This window comes from Lissotriton vulgaris, chromosome 5, assembly GCF_964263255.1.
Source record: "Lissotriton vulgaris chromosome 5, aLisVul1.2, whole genome shotgun sequence".
NCBI lineage: Eukaryota > Metazoa > Chordata > Amphibia > Caudata > Salamandridae > Lissotriton > Lissotriton vulgaris.
The window spans coordinates 1,914,181,634-1,914,202,403 of record NC_141693.1 but is presented as its reverse complement, the minus strand read 5'-3'; the positions used below and the strand labels follow the sequence as shown (position 1 = coordinate 1,914,202,403).

General features: G+C 46.0%; 1 protein-coding gene across 4 annotated transcripts in view; it reads right to left on the bottom strand.

The window, feature by feature from the left end:
• Positions 1–20,770, bottom strand: part of LOC147717708 (E3 ubiquitin-protein ligase TRIM39-like) — a 332,681-nt gene that overhangs the window by 96,637 nt on the left and 215,274 nt on the right. For 2 of the 4 annotated variants that reach the window (XM_086920552.1, XM_086920551.1), the window contains 2 exons: positions 2,961–2,981; positions 2,845–2,871 (listed from right to left, as the gene is read on the bottom strand). In XM_086920552.1, the coding sequence (XP_086776678.1) occupies positions 2,845–2,871; positions 2,961–2,981 (48 nt within the window). Of the gene's footprint in view, positions 1–2,844; positions 2,872–2,960; positions 2,982–15,670; positions 15,692–20,770 lie in introns of all 4 variants that reach the window. The other 2 variants (XM_086920554.1, XM_086920553.1) reach the window with 2 other exon arrangements.

The following is a 20,770-nucleotide window of genomic DNA, read 5'->3' as shown; positions in this document are numbered from 1 at the left end:
GAAACAGCATATCTTTGGTTCTACTGATTGGATTTGTGTAGTTATAGTTTGAAATAATGTACTAAATTTTACTCTATTTTTCAGAATTGGTGTGGGATTTTTCATGTGGTATATTTTCACTTTATTACTGTTTGAGTGCTACAAAAATACTTTACAAATTGCCTGTAAATTAAGCTTGGCTGGTTTTGTGCCAAGCTACTAGAGGGTTAAGCACCAGTTAATTTTGTGACTTTTTGTATTTCACCCTGACAAGGATTGTGGTTGTTGCTAAAATAGGGGTTCACCCTCCTCAGCCAATTAGCCAATTACTCAATCCCTCACAGTAGCGGAAACAGAAGTCCTGGAGTTACTACTTTAAAATCAAATTACCTGTTCCATCTTTTTTATGTTTAAAAATAAATGCAGACAGGGTAACAGATTCATTTTTCCTCTGTATATGTATAACAGGAAAACAGGAAGCTTCCAGCGGGTGGAAGTTTGGGGATATTTAGCATACAGCAGACCTCACCAAGTGCGGTTGACTTGGTGGCAGCATCACCTTTACTGAATCAGTTGCGACACTGACCTCCACTTAATCAGTTGCCACACTGAAGTGTTCTTCAGTTGTCGTCAGTTTTTTTCTCTACGCCAGGGAAGTCTGGAAGCAGTAGCAGGTGTCGGGATTGCAAGCGGCGCAAGTACAGTTGCGCGCCACTAACCTGAGGAATCGGGCCAGCAGGAACGATGAGATGAAAGTCTCCTCGACTTGTCTAAACACCACACTCAGTGGTGACGTGTGAATCACCTTCTGAGTGAGTATTATGAGAAGCCGGGAGGTGAGAAGGTTTTAGAAGAGCCGGAGTTTTGGATGTTGCCTTCTTGGTCTGGGTGATCCGCAAGACTCGATTGAGGGACGGACTGCAGCGTGGAGAGACAATGGACAGGTATAAGTGCCTTGTCTCTTTGAGGTCACTTCCCTCCCCTGACCCCAAGTAATGACACTTACCAGAGATTAAACTCTCTCGTCTTTGAATGCTAACAAGCAGTTCCTCAATCCGAGATAACCGGATAGGTGAAGAGAAAGTTATCGTCACTTTCTCCAATGGCGTATTTTCCAAATGAGGCTCTTCTATTCTCGGAAACAGAAAAGTAAATTTACTTTGTAGACTCTTGTTCTCAATAACTCTTGGGGACAATATGGTTGTGATAGGGTACAATAACAATGAACTCAAGTAAGAACTCTATCTTACGGAACTTGGGATCTTCTGGGGAATAAATGAAATCAGAACGCGTAATACGCGGGAAACTTGAAAGAAAGAAAAAAACTGGGAAAGAAGAACGATCCCGTCCTTCTTTTGCGATACTTGCGACTTGTCGGAAGTTTTCTCCACTCCTCTGACCTCGCAGGCTTTTCTTCGGCGTAGGCTTGAATGTTCTCTGACCACGCAGGCTCTTCGTCCGCGCTGGGTTTCTTCTCGGTATACATCCGGCGGGGACAACACCATCCGCCAATACCTAAACCACCATAACAATTGTCAAGCGCCGACCTGTTGAAGAGGAGGAGCTTATATAGGCTCAGCCTTCTTTCCTGCTCTCCAGAGCCGCTTTGCCTTCTGGGACATGTAGTCCGTTTGGAGAGATCGCGCTATTTTGCCTTTTCTTCTTTTTCTCGCCGTGGAGCGATCGCGACAGCAGGTCAGTCATCCGAAACAGAGGATCTTTTTTTCAGGAAAAACACACTAACGTCTTAAAAAATGAGAGATCTTATTATTTGTTGAGGACCATCATGGTTCACATGGATTAAAAGGAGAGCAGATGCAGATTTGAAGTTCTGCCTTAAATCTGATGTTTTTATGTTGTTTGCTATATAATAAAACGATAATTTTAAAAAACCTGATGATTTTTAGATGCCATGGACACCAGTATGTGCTGAAGTGGAAAGCGTTCCCAACAATGAAGCTATTTGCAGTTCTGCTCTGACATTTAAATGAGGCTGTCAGTAATTAAACAGCCTTTAGATATGTTCCAGTTTCCTATCTTTAAATAAAGCATTGGAAACTTCTCATGTACCTTTTCTCTGGATGTAGCTTGTACCCAATCACTGCAACATCATCATCGAATGGCCCCTGCTGAAACAGCTGCATGAAGGCTTTCTCAGCTTGAACAAGCCATGGAATGTGAAGGACATGGTGTGCTGTTACCAAATGCGATAGGATTATACCCACCAAGAGACACAAAGCACTCTCTCATCAGTTTGGCTGTTGACATTCATAAACCAATATTTATGTATGAGATATATATTCTTGACACTAGTTTCTGAGCTCCAGAATAAACATTACCCCAGGACTGGAGAATGCAGACTGATCAGCCAATCATACTAGCTTGGGTAAGTCATCTTCATGACAGCTCTGTCTGGCTATATGAGATCCTGTAACACATCCCTATTCCTTTTTCCGTTCTTAAATCAATCTGCAATAGTTTTAATCTAACGTCTGATTATTAAGGTTATCCACTTATCATACCGGGTTTTAATTATTTTGCATTATTGTAATTTTATGAAGTCCCTGACAGGTAACATTAAAAGTAAGATTTAAAAGATCCAAATTCAGATACTACTGAAGGGATATCAAACCTTAGACCAATAACCAAACAATTCTGCCAGCAAGCATGTGACTTTATTTACTCCCAGGGAACAACTCTTGCAAAATACAAGAGATTCCTAGAGCACATAGTTATAAGTGCCCAATTAATTTAGGCAACAACAGCACATAACTAGTTTAAAATCCCAAGTGTATACATATACACCCCTGTAATTCCTGACTTCACGAGTGCTACAACATCTCCCATTACATGGATAGTACTCACATTCACCAGGTTTGATGTATCTGCTTTCTAAACGTAAGGAAAGAAGAGAGGGTATGTGAAATTAGATAAAGAAAATAGAATACATGATAATGTTTTATATGCTTTGTCGAACTTACCCAGTTCTGCATGAAACGTTTCTGTATTAAAAAAAAGAAAATTGTAGCTTAGAACCCAAATTATCAGGCTTATAGGTTTTTCAATATATCTTACACCTTTTAATGTAAGGTTCAATTATGATTTAGATGTTTAGATGTTCAATCTATAAGTCTCCCCTAAGTGGGCATAGTTTGATGCGTGGACAGTGGGTGTTCCCATTAAAGATGCCCCTCTAGGGTATAGCTATTTTGTGATTTGCAAAAGACATGCAGATTTGTACTTCTGTAAAAATTCTCTCATATGTACAAAGCCAACAGCAAAATTTAAAAAAATGACACCAACCATCTTTTATAACCCCTTTGCTGCTGCTAAGCCAATAAAACGAGCATGAGCAGGGGCAGACAAGGTGTTTACTTCCTCTATTGGTTGTGGGCTGTTGATGAGTCTGTTCAATTAAAGTGCAAGACATACAGTTTGTCTGGCACACAAAAGCACTCTACTACTTTGCGTCTCAATTTTTCTTTCTCTCTCTTATAAGAGCTACTATTTATAGTTGTTGCTGTGATTGGACTACCTTAATAATCTCCACTATAATGGGCACCTCAAGCATGTTAATTCAATAAACACACTGGGTTTTTTCCATAAATATAATGGGTTTTGGTAAAAGGTATCTGCCACATAACATTGGTAATACTATTGCGGTTAATAAATGAACAATAAAAACCGTCTGGCAACAAAAACAATATCAACATTTAGATTTCCTTATGAGGAAAAGTGTTGAGCTCAAAGACTATCAAAACAGTACTGTTGGCAACCAGAGGACATTGTTGACCCACAGCTGAACGACTCTGGAAAAACAACATAACCTTAAAGCTAATGACTATGATGAAGCTGAGTCTTCAATAAGCTTAGCCCCATATGTAATATCTACTCTACAATAGACCAGAATCAATCTTTACTTGTCCTCTTTACCAAGTACCTATATTTTTTTGTGAAATGGAAATGAATAGTCATTGAAGCTAGATTAGTCTCCCACAGTAATGCCCTCACAGATCAACACTCTAATGATTTTATTTGTTTAAGTGTGATATTGGCTGCATGGTTTGGGTGCTACTGGACTGAAAGGATGTCACACAGCAGCAAAATTTACATTATGGCATTTATTTTGAGAGCCAGGCAGGAGGTAAGTGAAACCAAAGGGGATGATGGACGGAGTGTTGAACATTGCAAGCACTCACCCCCAGTCAACTAATCTGGGTTTAATCCATCATCATTCTTTAGCTCACTCCTCCACCCCAGTTCAGACATGGCCATATGCAAATCACTCTGACCCTGTGTCTCATGGGAACAGTCCAGCCCGAACTGCCAAGCCATGTCTTCCCTGGACCCGAAACAAGCATCCTGGGACCGGCTTCTGGCTAATCAGCTGTGATCAGCCAGGCTAGCTTGGAACCAGTGGCAAAGTGAGCAAGGGACCCATGTCTGAGCATACCCTGCCAACTTAGGACGAACAAAGTAAAACCAAAGGGGATGAGGGACGGAGTGTTGAACATTGCAAGCACTCACCCCCAGTCAACTGGTCTGGGTATAATCCATCATCATTCTTTAGCTCACTCTGCCGCCCTGTTCAGACATTGCCATATGCAAATCAGTCTGACCCTGTGCCTTATGGGAACAGTCCAGCCCGAACTGCCAAGCCATGTCTTCCCTGGACCGGAAACAAGCATCCTGGGACCGGTTTCTGGCTAATCAGCCATCATCAGCCAGGCTAGCTTGAATCCAGTAGCAAAGTGAGCAAGGGACCCACGTCTGAGCATACCCTGCCAACTAAGGGCGAACAAAGCAAAACCAAAGGGGATGATGGACGGAGTGTTGAACATTGCAAGCACTCACCCCCAGTCAACTGATCTGGGTTTAATCCATCATCATTCTTTAGCTCATTCCGCCACCCCAGTTCAGACATGGCCATATACAAATCAGTCTGACCCTGTGCCTCAAGGGACCCGCGTCTGAGCATAGCCTGAAACCGGTCCTAGGATGCTTGTTTTCAGTCCAGGGAGGACCTAGCCTAGCAGTCCGGGCTGTACTGTTCTCAGTGGGCACAAGATCAAGACTGATTTGCATATGGCTCGGTCCAAACTGGAATTGTATGGTGAGCAAAAAAACGATGGATTTAGACCCAGATCTCTGTACTGGGGTGAATGTATGACATTGTTCTGCATTCTGTCCATCAATTGTTCTTTTTGCATTTATCACCTCGAGTGGGACGGGCATGCTCAGACGTGAGTCCCCTGCTCTCCATGCCACTGGAAACAAGCTATCCGGGCTGATAAGGGCTGAAAGCCCGAAACTGGTCCTAGGATGCTTGTTTCCCGTCCAGGGAGGACCTGGCCTGGCAGTTCGGGCTGGACTGTTCCCAGTGGGCACAGGGTCAAGACTGATTTGCATATTCCTGGGTCCAAACTGGAATTGCATGGTGAGCAAAAAAACGATGGATTTATGCCCAGATCTCTATACTGGGGTGAATGTATGACATTGTTCTGCATTCTGTCAATCAATTGTTCTTTTTGCAGGAGGTAAGTGACAACCAGCATCTCACAACTTCTTCCTATCTGAACCCCCTTCAGAAACAACTGCACGCCGGGGAGGAGCCACATGCCGGTCTAAGATGACCGCGATGGAACTCAGCTTCTCCGTGCCCGTCCCCCAGCCCTGATATCCTGAAATAAATCCTGAAATTGGAGCGCACTGCTCGATAGCAGAAAGGAAGCGACGCTCCCAGCTGCAACTCCGGCCCACCGGCGACATTGGGGGCCGGAGCCACGAAAGCGTGAAATTCCAGTCTGTACGGGGCCTGGAGCCGGGGACTCGGGTCGGTGTCGAGGCCGGAGTGAAGTGGAACAACATTGGGCCGCGGATCGGAAATCCCCGGCCCGCCCCACTTCTCGAGAGAAACTACTGGGAAGTCTTGAAGACGGAGGGGACGAGTTGGGGTGTGTTGGTGGACCACCCCCTCTGCGCATAGTCCCTAGAGTGGCAGACAACGACCGTGAAACGGAGCCAGTGCTGGAGCAGTTTGGAGGGAGAAGAGTGTGAGGTGATCCTGAGGGACGCCCGGGGGTGTGCTGGGGCAGCGGGTGGAACGCTCCCCCCCCCCTCCCTCGCACCTACATGCTATAGAGGTGGGGACACACCGCGAGCCCTGGAGGGCTGGTTCCGGTGCCCCAGCGGCCAAATAGCTTGCTGGGCAATTGCCGATTGGACCCACTGTGGATCCCGGGGTCCCTGAGTGTGTGGGATTGATGGCCCCCCGAGGCTACTCCTTTGCCAGGGGGGGACTGCAGAGCTAGTGGGTGAGCCGCGAGGGCGCAGAGCGGAGACAGTAAGCAGATGCCTGGCCCAGGCACTGTTGTTAGGGGGCCCAGGAGAGGAGCACCCCCTCCCCCCCAGAGAGGTGCTCACCACTCAGCCGCCTGACTCGAGAAGAGCTGGTATCTGGGCCCCCAGGGGCACTAGTTCCTTCGCGGACCGGATAGTGCTGGGCACTGTGGCAGTCGTGATCTTGCGGTGCTGAGGTGGTGCGTTGTGTCCTCCTACCTGGACCCTGGAGTTGGAGAGACAGGCACCAGCCCAGGATATCCAAGGGGACAAGACAGGTCCAGTCAAACAAATTGGACCGCTACACGATGCCAAGAGGTTCCCCTACAGATCCGAGGCATCCTCTGCCGACAGGGGGGTGGGGGGGTTGGGGGCGGTCGACTCCTCGGGCCCACTGTCTGACCCGTCACTCCTTGATGTCATGGCTGTAATAGACGGGGTCAAATCGTCCCTGGGTCAGAAAATGGGATCGCTGGACAATAAGCTAGACACCGTCACCATTGAAGTTAACCTTATCCGAGCAGACCTCACTGAAGTAAACAAGAGGGTTAAATCACTGGATATAAAGACTGCTAGCTTGACTGATGATGTGGAGGAGCTCCAACAGGAAGTGCGGGAGCTCAAAACCTCTCGCAAAGCGACTGAACCCTAAGCTAGATGAGTATGAAGGGAGAGCCCGACGCAACAACGTTCGCATACTGGGGGTGCTCGAGAAGTCTGAGGGCCTGGCCCCGGACCTGTTTGTCGAGGAACTTATCCTTACCCACCTCAAGCCCAAGGGTCTGGGTAACTTCTTTACCATCGAGCGGGCACACAATGTCCCGGGGGGCGGCCTAAGCCTGGTGCGCCGCCACGCCCAATGATTGCCAGGGTACTAAACTTCAGGGACAGAGACGTTATCCTGCAGGCAGCTCGCCTGGGACCCCCTCTGCAGTACGAGAATGCCACCATTTCGTTCTTCACTGACTTCACTCAAATGGTGCAGAAACAACGCTGGAACGTCCTAGCGGTCAAAAAGAAACTTCGGTACAAAGGGATCAAATATGCCATGATATTCCCGGTGTGCCTGAGGGTGGAGATTGACGGGAGAGCTTGGTTCTTTGATAATCCGGAGGTGGCATCAGTCTGGATCAACAGCCATCCCCCTGGTGGCTCCAGGGCGCGTGGCCGAGACGGAGAGAAAGCACCACAGGAACAGGAATGAGAGCAGATGCACAGCGATTGGGACTAATGTACATTGTCAGGTATTGGGGTAGCGACCCGATAGCTGGGCTGGATACAATGGGGCTAGCAGATAGCAGGCTGGCGCGTAACCCAGACGGCGTGCAATACACACATGTATCCTGTGCACATCACAGCCTGTCCATGATAGACTACGCTCTGGTCCCGGTCGCTCAGGCACACGCCCTTCGGGAGGTGCGACATTTAGGTAGGGGCATCTTGGATCATTCTCCAGTTTGGCTCCAAATGGAATTTGACCATGTCAATGCAAGCAGGATAGCCCCTATCAACCCATGGCACTTGAGGGACCCTACCACAAAGAAAAGCATAGTTGTAGTCACAGACAGGTACTCCCAAGAAAACCAGGGCGCAAATCTTGTGGGAGGCGTATAAAACGGTTATTCGGGGAGAGGCAGTATCTCTGATCGCAGGGAAAAAGAAGGAACGGCAGGCTGACCTGGAAAAGGCGGAAGAGGAAGTGCTAAAATTAGAAAGGGAGGTATCTCAAGCGGTAACCCCTGACGGTCTTCACAGTCTGAAACTTAGATGAGTTCAGGGCTAGGGTGCAGAACGAAGAGACTCAGAGCAGATTATATGAGCATGGTGACAAGGCGGGTAAACTGATTGCATGGCTCGAACAGAGGGATTGGGCATCGAGGCTGGTGTCAGAGTTGCGGGGGTAAAACTCCAGTATTATTGTAGACCCGCAGGCTATTGCCGACACGTTTGCAGAGTACTATCGTGGGGTATATAGCTCAACGAGTGCGAATACGGTAGCGGAAAACATGGAGATGATCGGAGATATTCAGATGCCCATGTTGTCGGATGATAACCCAGACTATTTGGGATCCCCACTCACAGATGACGAGGTGGCACAAGCCATCAGAGGACTACACTCCGGGAAGGCCTCGGGCCGAACGGCATTCCCATAGAGCTTTACAAACTGAGGTCTAATAGACTCGCCCCGTTTATGCGCTCTATGTTTGAAGAAAGCAAGGACAAGGGGCAACTTCCGTATGACCAGCAAGTGGCGAGCCTTAGACATGCTGCCCATCTTACAGGCCTATCTCGCTGCTGAACGCGGAGCCTAAGGTCTTGGCAAAGCTGTTGGCAACAAGGTTGGCCACAGTCATTACTACCATTCATCCGGATCAATCGGGCATCATGCCACATCGAAATACGGTCCTCAATCTACGTCGGCTGCATGGGGTCCTTGGCAGGACCCCAACGATTCAGGAGCCGGCAGTTCTGGTGTCGTTGGATGCCCCTATGGCGTTCGATAGGGTCAAGTGGTCCTATCTTTTTGCAGTGTTAGACAAACTGGGTTTCAGCCCAGAATTCACGAGTTAGATACGCCTTCTATATTCTGCTCCGATGGCCCGGGTGGTGGTAAACAACCTCAGGTCCACCGACTTCCACTTGGGCACGGGCACCAGACAGGGAATGTCCCCTGTCCCTGCTCCTTTTCGCCCTGGCCTTGGACCCATTGGCGGCCTGGGTCCGACAGGATCGTTCGATACGTGGTATGCGGTGGACTACGGAGTGGGAGGTCAAAATCTCATTTTACGAAGACGATATCCTGCTTTACCTCACAAACCCAAGGGGATCCTTAATCTGTTTCTTAGACGTTTTGGCTGTTTTTGGGAAATACTCAGGCTTTGCGATAAACTGGTCCAAATCGGTACTATATGTTCTTTGGAGCGACCCGCCAGTGGTCCCAGACTCTTGCCCAATACAGATTGCGCCCGTAGGATATAGGTACCTTGGTATCTATATCACGCTTGACCCGAAGCTCCGCTACATTAACTACCTGGACCCTCCTCCGACGCGATTTAGAGGTGACATGGTGCATTGGAAGGCTCTGCCGCTCTCCCAGTTAGGCAGAGCGGTGCTTTTTAAAATGATGGCTTTGCCCCATTTTTTATACGCGTCCTACTTTCGGGAAATCGAGGCCCTCCAGAGGCAGCTACTCTGGGACGGTAAACCTTGTATAGCATTCTCCAAACTTACCCTTCCCTCGCATGATGGGGGAATAGGACTGCCGGATCTAAGGAAATATTACTGCACCTCCCAATTGGCAGCAGCGAACCAGGTGATATATGGACCCCCCAGATGGCCCCGGGTATGCAATGGACTGCTGGCAGCTACCAGGGGGAGACTATACTAGAGCGCTGTATGCCAGGCCTTGCAGGTTTCCGCTCACGGGACCCATGCACATGCCGTCCAGGTATGGCAGGGGCTTACAGACACCTCAGATGGGAGGGAAAGCTCACACTCGCCACCCCGCTTTGGAACTCAGAGAGGTTGGGAAGTTTATGGAAGTTCAAGGGATTTGATAAGTGGGACCTTATAGGGATCATGCACATAAAATATGTTTGGGGGAAGGAACTATACACACATTTGACTCCCTTAGGCGGCAGTATCAATTGAACGACTGTATTTCCGATATCTCCAAATCCGTCACGTGTTACTCACACACATTCCTAGCGGCACTACACTCCCTGATGACTCTACCCTTGAAGACAGAATACTGGACGGGCATCTCCCCGAGAAAACCATCTCTCTGATACACAAGAAACTTATAAATAACATGGAGGACCCATTAGTCATAATAAGGCGACGCTGGAACAAGGATGGTTTTGAGTTAGATGATGAGGACTGGCAGGAGGCGGTTTCCCCCCCGCGGGTGGTGGCGATTCAGATGAGGCTTAGACTGGTGACACTCAAGATACTACACAGGTCCTATGTAACTGGCCCTGTCTGGTCCGTATGGGCCGCTTGGAGAGCGGAGAATGCAAGAGGGGATGTGGGGAACTGGGGACGTTCACCCATATACTGTGACACGGTTGTAGCGTACAAGCGTATTGGGGAGAGGTTCATCGTACGCTGCGGGCGGTCCTGGCTATACCATTGCAGCCAGAGACCCGCAGATGCATTCTGAACGTCTGGGAACCTACGGACCTGGACGCATACAAAAAGCAATGGGTAACATTGGCCTTCATGATAGCGAAGCGTAATATCGCCCAATTGTGGGGAGCCAGCCAGCCACCCCGGATTGAGAAATGGATGGAGGACTTAGACTGGTGTATGTTTAGGGAGAGGTCAGTCTATTCTGCCAGGGGATGCCCAGGGGAGTGGGGTAGGGTCTGGGAGGCCTGGAAAAAATACAGGGGTGATATCTGTGACGCACCGGCACGTCAAGAAGAATCGGAGGCACACAAACCCCCTTGATCCATCGACTGTCGTAACTGCATGATATTTTTAATGTATGGAATGTCATTGAAAACCTTGAAATAGTCATGAATATGTCACCTGATGTGTCTTTTTGTTACTTTTATTGTTTAATAAAAAGAATTGAAAAAAAAGTAAACAACTGCACACTATGGGTCCACGTTGCATGGAACCTTGAGGTGCTAAACTGAACACATCCCTCCCCTTTCAAAAATAAATATTAAACAGAAACCATGAAGAAAACAAGTAAAACATACTCACTAGCAAGGGTGAGAGAACAGAGAAAACTAAGGGAGTAAACACTAAACACATTAATGTAAAATAGATAGCATACCCGGGATTATCTAACAATATACTCTCTAAATCGGTCTAGAAAATACCTGGAAACAATTGAACATGAGGGGGGAGGCAACCCTGCATAACATGAAGTTTGTAAACTACAATCATCAGTGGACATTCCCGTGTAATAAGGCACAACATCAACCTTGTCATCAACCTAGTCACCTGGAACAACTGCCAACCTATCTTTATTCCAGACATGACCATCACTGGCACGCACGGCATGAGACATTACACGTAGAAGATGCACTGGAGAAGAGTATCTAGACTTTCCCTTCGTCTCGTATACAAAGTTCTTTATTCTCACCCAACAGCTTCCCCCTTACAGCAACACTTACTTTGTTACACTAAGCATTTTGAACTTTCTTTTAGACCTCCACTACAATTTCCAACAGGGAAGTATCAACCGTGTGATGACCCATCCAATTCCTGTTCAATTTGGATGGTAGTTCTTGTTCTCTCAGCTGCACAAAAGGTGTGATGCCTGTTGTCACATTTGGTGTTGATCGACTAACCCACATGCCACTGACCACGTGCCTCCGGCTCAATTTATTGACAAAAGCAAGCTGCAATTGATCCTTAAGCGTGCAGTTGAAATGTTCCACTAACCCATTACTCCTGTGATAATGTGATGAAGCTCAGATATGCTTAATACCATATTGGGATAAAAAACAACACATTTCTTCTGAAACCAATTGCATCCCATTTTCTTTTCAACTTTGTTGGGCTAACCCATTCTTGCAAACACTGCTTGTAAAAATTCTATAATTGTATGGGCTTCTATATCATTAACAAAAGCAACTTCAGGTCACTCAGGCATGTAGCCATTCAACACCAAAGCAAACTTGTATACCTCGCTACCGGGTAACCAATGTCAAAAACTAACTTCATCAAAGGAGACAAGTCAGATTCCACAGGAATTACTGGTGAGTGTTTTGAGACGTGACTCATAGCTCAGAACACATGTTTCACAGTCGTGTACAACGGTCTCCACAGGCTTGTCGATGATTGGCCACCAAAATTCTTTTCTTACTCTCCGCTTTATTGCTTGAATTCCCATGTCATGTGCCCTTCATCAGCCATCATCAAGACTCTTGTACTGTAAACACTCAGTACTAATAATTGTTCGATTCTCCATACTAAACCTTCTTCACATTTCAACTCATCTGCTACTTGAAAGTAGGGACCAAATTCCATTCTCCCACATGTAGCATCTGGCCAATTACCACTAAACCAATTCTTCACCTGAGACAAAACAGTTTTAAGTTCAAGTGCATCCCTCTGTTCTTGCTCAGATATTACACTATTCGTCACGACAAGCACTTGATGCATGTTACACACAACAATTTAATCTTCCATTTTGAACTCATCTTTATTATTTAATGACATTCTGGAGAAGTAATCTGCTGCCACGTTCTTTCTGCCTGTCACATACTCCATGCGATAATGACACTCTTGTAAACAGTATTGCCCTTTGGTAACTCCGGACGTTGCGCTACCACCGCCTTTGGTATTAAATGAAGCCAATAGGGGTTTGTGGTCAGTGCATAATAATAATAACAGAACCCCAAACAAATGTTCTGAAATGCGGAGTACCCCACCATAACAGCATTGCATCCTTCTCACAGGTAGAATAGGTTAATTCTGACCTATGTAATACTCTAGAGGCAAACACAATCACTTCTTGTCTAATATCTTTCCTTTTCTGTAATATAGCTCCCAGCCCATCATTACTGGCATCTGTGATGATGATGTTGTGAATTAGAAGGGTCACTAGGCTTTAAAGGCATAGCTCCAGCAATATCTGACTTAATTGTATCCACTGCACATTGGAACTCTTCACACCAAACCTACAGATTCCCCCATTTAAGTAAATCTGTTATGGTTCCATTATTTTCTGAACATTTGGAATAATATTCCACTAAACCTAAATATAATTTATATTATTAGCACTTGTATTGCGCAACAAATCATCCCCAAAGGGATCTCTTGCGCCTTAGCTGCCCACTACCGGTAACTTATGACAATATGGTAGTTAAAACATCCATGTTTTAAGCTGCTTCTTAAACTGCACCAACGTTGTGCAGGCTCGGATCTCATCTGACAGTCTGTTCCAGTGGAAGGGAGCAAGATGAGAGAATGCATGCCCACCCATTTTGATTTTACTGATTTTGCAGGGGCAGAGCAGTTTCTGATTACTCAATATTAGTTGGCGTACAGGAACAGTAGGAATTAACGTCTTCCTTAGGTATGCCCGGCCCGTCCCTTGCAGTGCTTTAAACACAAAAGTCAGGAGCTTAAACACTGCTCTTCCTAATGGGCAGCCAGTGCAATTTTTGCAGAAGAGGTAGGGACCAGGTATGAACCGTTTACTTGAGAGCCAGGCGTGCTGCTGTGTTTTGCACAACTTGCAGCCTAGATGACAGATCCTTCCTCAGTCCTACTAGTAGTATGTTTCCATAGTCTAGTATAGGAACTAGCAGTGCCTGTATTAAGGTCAACTCAAGTCAAGTCAAAATATACTTTATTTCGGCCTACAAGACCTTAAAAGCACATATGAAACAATTACAAATTCATTACAGTTTATCGATGTAAATTTGTTTGTATACTCATAAGAAAATATAAGAACATCTAAAAAGTTAATAAGATAAAATATTGAATAGCTTGGTAGGCATTAAGTATCTGGATCATAAAATGCAAAGTCGAATGTATTGAGATAAAACTAATTAAAATGCGGTGTCCAGGTCCTGGAAAGTGCAGAGGGTGGGCAGTTTAAACTTGTACTTTCTGTGCAACAAGCACACCACATTGAGAACAAGTAAAGGGAGACAGAATAAACAATTGGCATGCCGGTATCATATTTCAGGATTCTGTAGGCCTGTAGGTAATGGGAAGTTCCAAGGTTCCTACAAAGCTGTCTTAACCAACGAGCCCTTATAGCCTTATACATAGGGCAGAAAAACAACACATGCAAGTCGGTCTCCAAGCTGTTATTGCAAGATGGGCAATCTTTCGTAAGACTTCCCCCCACTTATAGGTAACAGCACATAAGGGGAGTACGCCATGCCAGAACTGCATGTAGAGTTTTTTAGCTAGGGAGGGATGTATGTCATCAATGCCGGTTTCTAGAAGGTATAGGAATTTGACATCTAGAAAGGAAGTAGTAAGTGTGCCTGTCCTGGGGCCCCTCTAGATTAAATTACGATGATGATCCTTAAAGTTTTTTATCAGGACTTTTCTTGGTGTTACCGAAGAGCTTTCTTCCGGGCTATCCCATAGGTCTCCCATTACAATGGTTACAAAGAAGTTCTTAATATAGGTGAGCCAGGTAATTTTGCTTGCCCCCTGATATTAGCCACCTCCCACAATTCCTCCTTATACGTGGATAACTCTGCGGTACTCCATAGGAGGTGCCAGTAAAGTAGGGGTCTGAGCGCTACCTCCTGTGCCGTTGGGCTCACACCCAGGTCCATTAGGAGCAGAGTTAAGTGGTGCTATTGGGAAGACCCACCAGCTGCCAGTAAAGTAAGGGTCTGAGCGCTACCTCCTGTGCCATTGGGCTCACGCCCAGGTCCGTTCGGAGCAGAGTCAAGTGGTGCTATTGGGAAGACCCACCCTCCTGTCTAAGGAATGAGTTTTCGACCTTTACAAGTTGTTCTGTTGGCCTATGGCCCCATAATTCAGCTCTCTACATGGCAGCCCCTCTAACCTGCGCCTTATAGATTTCCAACACTGGCCCCAGCATTTTACATACACACTTCCTCTTCTGTTTCGCAATGCCCCCGGATGTTTGCGTCAGCTTGAGACAAACCTTCCTGATTTGATCACCCCACTCCATTTTCTCATTGAGGGTTAGGCCCAAATAATCACAGGCAGAGACTTTCTCTAAAAATTCCCCGGCTAATTGTGGATTAGGACACTTTGAGTGGCCTGTATTGAACACCATATATTTTGTTTTCTGGGTGTTTATTTTCAGGCCCCAGTTCTTGCAGAATAGAAAAAAATATCCAGAGCCCTTTGAATACCCATCGGTGATTTTCACAGCAGGAGGGTGTCATCTGCGAACATCAAGGCAGGTACCTTGAGGCCTGCTAGTTTTGGAGCGTCTATGTCCCCTCCCGCTGCCAATTTTCCCACTAGGCCAATTATAAAGAGACAAAAAAGGGTTGGGGCTAGTACACACCCCTGTTTTACGCCTCTCTCTGTGGTTATACGATCGGTGAGATCTCCATTCTTTCCAAATCTAATTGGGGCATAGTTGTTCGGATGCAATCTTTTCAGGATCTCGCATAAGTACGGACGCTCCCCTAAATCAGATAGGATAGCCCATCATTTTTCTCTAGGGACTAGATCACAGGCCTTTCTGGCCTATAGGGGGATCGACCGAAATGCCAAAGCATGTACCTGAGACTGTCTTCACGTGATCCACCAGAGACAGTTTATTATCAATCATAATTCCCTGGTTCCTTGCCTGCTTTTTTGGACTGGGTGCCTCCCTAAGTTCCACAGGCCACCAGTCCGCCGACCAGTAGCTGGCTATTATGGACCCAACCTGGATGACCCAGTTCCGCTCCGAGAGATGCTGGAAGAGTTATTCGTTTTTCAGGATTCATTAATTCTCGCTGGAGATTTTATTCTGGTGCTAGATCCCCTGTTGGACAGAACTTACAAGAATAGGTCACCACATAATTGCAAGATGAGATCTCTTCTAACAAGTGCAATGCAGCAAATGGGATGGGTAGATGTATGGCGGAAGAGAATGGGATTTAAAAGGGGGTATACATTCCATAATAAAAAATATGGCCACAAATCTAGGCTAGATTTTTTCTTGATTAGTAGGGAGCTGTTAGGCTGGGTGATAGACTATAAACACTTAGGAGGTCACTTATCAGATCATTCGCCAGTTTCGCTAGTATTGAAACTACCTACTATGCAGGGTACTAAAAGATGGACCCTAGACAGAACTATTTTTTTAGAGGATGAAGTTGTACAAAAGTTGATAGGAGAGACAGAGAGCTTTTTCGCGTAGAATTTAGAAACTTCTCCAATTGTAATGGTATGGGATGCATACAAGGCATTTCTGAGGGGTCAGATAACATCTATACAAATCAATAGACAAAGGAAGTACAAGGCTGAGATAGCAGGTATAGAGGCAAAAATTCGGAATTTAGAACAAGATCTCTCAGCCCAGAGGCTAACGCTTCATGGGGATATTCAGGAGGATTTGTTATCATATAAGTTAGAACTAGCGGGGGTGCTAAATACAAGGTTGAGGAAAAGGTGGGAGGCAGTAAGCTGCCCACTTTGAATATGGAGAATCTAGTAGTAAGCTCCGAGCCTGGAAAACCAAACAGGATCTAAGCAAAAACAATATAAAAGAAGTTTTATGTGAGACCTCTGGAAAATTTTGGGAGAATCCCAAAGATATTGAAGAAGCTTTTTACAAGCACTTTGAACAGGTTTACAAGGAAGATCTAACTCCACAAGACAACTTGATTCACTCATGGCTGGATCAATACTCTCCGAATAAACTCGAGGAGGAAAAATCCAATAACCTAAACAAAACGATTTGTTTAAGTGAGATAACCAAGGCAATCGAGGTTGGGAAAAAGGGCAAAGCGTCGGGACCCGACAGGCTGCCAGCCGAGCTGTATAGAGTTCTTGCGGCAGTCCTTGCCCCTATGCTGCAAAAGTTATTTGCTCATATTTTTGAGAACAGAGGGAAGGCGCCTTCCTCATGGAACGAGGCAAGGGTGGTCCTGATTCTAAAACCATCAAAGCCACCAAGCCATTGTGATTCTTACAGGCCAATCTCTCTGCTTAATCTTGACTACAAGATCTTTGCCAAGATTTTAGCAGAGAGATTAAATGGTGCAGTAGGAAAGCTTCTTCATAATGATCCAAAAGGTTTCGTTAGAGGGCAGAGCATGCAGTACTTGACACATAATTTGGGTGGTGCTATAGATATAGCAACACTGCATAAATTGCCGCTGGCTATCATAACATTAGACGCCACAAAGGCGTTCGATCGCGTGAATTGGGTTTATTTAGCACAGGTATTGGCAGGTGTAATCTGGGTGAAAATTTTTGCTGGACTATTTCGTTGATTTATCAAAAACCCACAGTCAGAGTATTAGTAAATGGCATTCTTTCGGCGGCTGTAACAATTAATAGAAGGACAAGGCAGGGCTGCCCCTTTTCACCTTTACTTTTTAACCTCTATATCGAGCCTCTGGTGGAGAAGTTTAGGCAGCAAGCTAGCATAGCTCCCTTCAAGTTTCGAAGATGGGGAAAAAAAGTATCTCTATATTCATCTGACCCAGTAGAGGCGATTCCAACAATATATAACATAGCTTCCCAGTTTGGGCAGATTTCTGGTTATGAGATCAATCAGTCAAAAACAGAGTGTATGGTCTGGAACATAAATGTCCAACTTCCTATATTGAAAAGGGAGATAAGGTATCTGGGTATCAGAATCACACAAGATAGTGATCATATCACCGACAAAAATGTATCCAGAATAGACAAAGAAATTGCAGACTCCTTAAAAAGCTGGGCGTTTCTCCCCTTGACATTAATAGGCAGAGTCAACATATTGAAAATGATGCTTTTACCAAAACTTATATTCCTATTTCAGAATATCCCAATAGCTTTAAGGAGGAGACTTTAAGGAAAATACAAGCTAGAATGAATTCTTTTGTTTGGGCCGCTAAGGGCACAAGGATTTCTTAGAAAAAGCTACGAAGGAAGAAAAATAAAGGGAGTCTATGTGCACTCGACTTGAAGCTCTACACCTGGGTATTTCTACTACGGGCAGGGAAGATGCTCTTGAACGAGCCAGATGACTCAGATACAGGAAAAATGCTTAAAGAAATGTTAAGGGACATTAAAGGAGGTGACCAAGCCTTTATGTATAGGTTTGGTGATCCACGCATCCTCAAGAAGGTTCGTTCAAAGCTGCTGAGAGATACAGCGACTATCTGGTATAAAATCAGAAGGCTTTTGAAAATTGGTTACTATAGTACTCTGGCCCCCATATGGGATTCGCCGGGATCTCCAGAGTGGGCTAAAGATGTACTCGCAATTCCATTGAAATTGGCAGGGATAGTATGCTGGGCTCAGCTAATGCCGGAGGGCTGCCTGCTATCATGGGATGAGTTCAATGACATCACAGAAAGAAAAATATCAAAATTCAAATACCTTCAAATAAGAAGCTGGAGCCAGGCAATTGGCTCAGTTGTGGGTGCCTCAAATGAGCTGGAGAGGGCACTACATGAGAGAAAGCGGAACAAGAAAGAGACAGCAAATCTATACCGGATGATGTTGGACTGGGCTGACAGAGACTTCACCTTACCGATTGAGCTTTGGGGAAAATGCTTGCCAGATGAGAATACAGAAGAAATATGGCAAGTATCTTATGACTTACTACACTCTATAGTATCTGCTGCCAATTTAAAAAGAAATCATCTTTTTTCTCTCCACAGAGTTTACTGGTCCCCTCTTAGGATGTCAAAATTTTCAAGGGTTCTCACCCCCCGCTGCCCGAAGTGTCAGCAGGAAAAAGCTGACAATATTCACATTTTTTTTTCAAAGATATGTTTATTGATTTTAACAAGTGAAGTGCGACATTCCCGCACAACTTCCCTCACAGGGGAGAGCATTCCATGGCACAGCAAAAAAGGAGACCATGACATATGAAGAGATCTAGTATAATTGCAACCACCATCAATAAGAGCGGCTTACTAAAGGTTACAGCTTCTAATATCAACTGGGTTCACAGTGCAATCCTTCCCATGAAGAAGACAAGCACTAGCACTACATGTCATCCAGTCTCTTGCCATTAAGTGTAAGATTCTGCGCCTCCCGGTCAGAAGGCGACATCTGCCGTGATCTTAGTCTTAAAACATAGAGCTCTCCTACTGAGCGCAACCCGCGGGAAAAGCCAAAGAAAGAAATATAAACCCTCTCCAACAGCTCCCTTCCTTCCCCCACCGTGGTGGCGGCAACGTGCAGGCAGTGAGAACAACCTTCTACAACAATGTGGCCTCAGAGTTGAAAAAGATGGAGGGCCCTAACGCTGGAAGGGCAAACTGCTGACGGGAGGCCCGTGAGAGGAAGGAGACCAGAGGACCCCACCGAAACTCAAAGTTCTTAAAATCATCCCTAAAAACATCAGACATGCACTCCAGACTCAGTAATTTCCATAAGCGGGAGTGCCAAATGGAGATGGCCGGCGCCTCTCTCCTTTTCCAGGCGGCCGCCAAGGTAATCTTGGCTACTTCAATACTGAGCCACATGATCTTTTTATCCGCTTTAGTCTGATGCTCTAGGGAGGAGTCTTGTAGACCCAAAAGGATACTAGCCATAGATGTGGGGATGGGGTAACCCAGCATTTCCTTAATGTGAGCTAAAATCTCTTCCCAAAAGGGGCGAATAATAGGGCAATCCCACCAAATATGCTGAAAGTCCCCTAGAAAACCACATCCCCTCCAACACCTATCGGAGGCGCCGGGAAAGATCTGTCAAAGTGTGGACGGGTGTAGGTACCAGTGCAACATAGTCTTCATGTGGGCCTCCCTGAGTACCAATGAGTGGTTAAATCTTGAGATGTCAGACCATAAATGAGTCCACTCCTCATCGGTGATGTCTTGTTGAAGTACACCCTCCCACATGGACATATACCGTGGCCGGGGTGTGAGCGCCGTGGTATGTAGGAAGTTATATATGAATGAGATTACTCCCTTCATCGAAGAGGACCTAGTTAGAAAAGCCTCAAATTTCATGAGTGGGCGCGTAGCCGCCTCCCGTACCCGAGGTGTGAGCGCCCAGTGTAGCAATTGGGCATGGTGATATCTTTTCGAGTACCCTATCCCATAGTCCTGCTTGCAATTATCGAAAGAGAGAGGATCAAAATTATGGAAAAGGTGTGTTAAGGCAAGACAGCCTCCCTCTCTCCACGCCGCAAATGCGCCCTCGTGTAGTGCTGGGGGAAAAGCAGGATTAAAGTGAAGTGGTGTAAATGGGGAGGGAAAAGTCATCCACCTGTCATCCCTTGTCACTGAGTCCCAGACTTTGAGAGTGGTGCGAATGGGGGTACTGATATACGCATTCCTAGGGCTGTCACATTTGGGTCTCCAGAATAGGTCCCATATGGTCCTCCCCGTCACACTACGGTCCATATGTAACCAATGTTTTTCAGATTCTAATTGCGCCCATTCTACCAACACTCGTAGCTGTGCCGCTTTATAATAGAGACGAATGTCCGGAAGACCCACCGCACCCTCCTTACGAGGCCGGCGCAGTATAGAAAAGGAAAAGCGTGCTCGCCCCACTTGCCAGATAAAGCGAAGAATCATGTTCTTCACTCTCCTAAAGAAGTCCCCATCGAGTTCAATGGGAAGGGCCTAAAACCGATACAATAGCTTAGGGAGAAGGGACATCTTCACAGCAAGTATCCGACCCATCCAAGATAGAAACAAAGACTTCCATCTTAGGAGATCGGCTTGAATGCGGGTTAATATGGGGGTAAGTTGGCTGCATATAATTTTCACACGGTTGGCGTCGGATGTATTCCCAAGTATTGAATGGAGGAGCCGGCCCATGGCAGGGGTGTGAGTGACTGAAGTCTGCGTACTTCCGACTGGGGGAGAGTGAGGTTAAG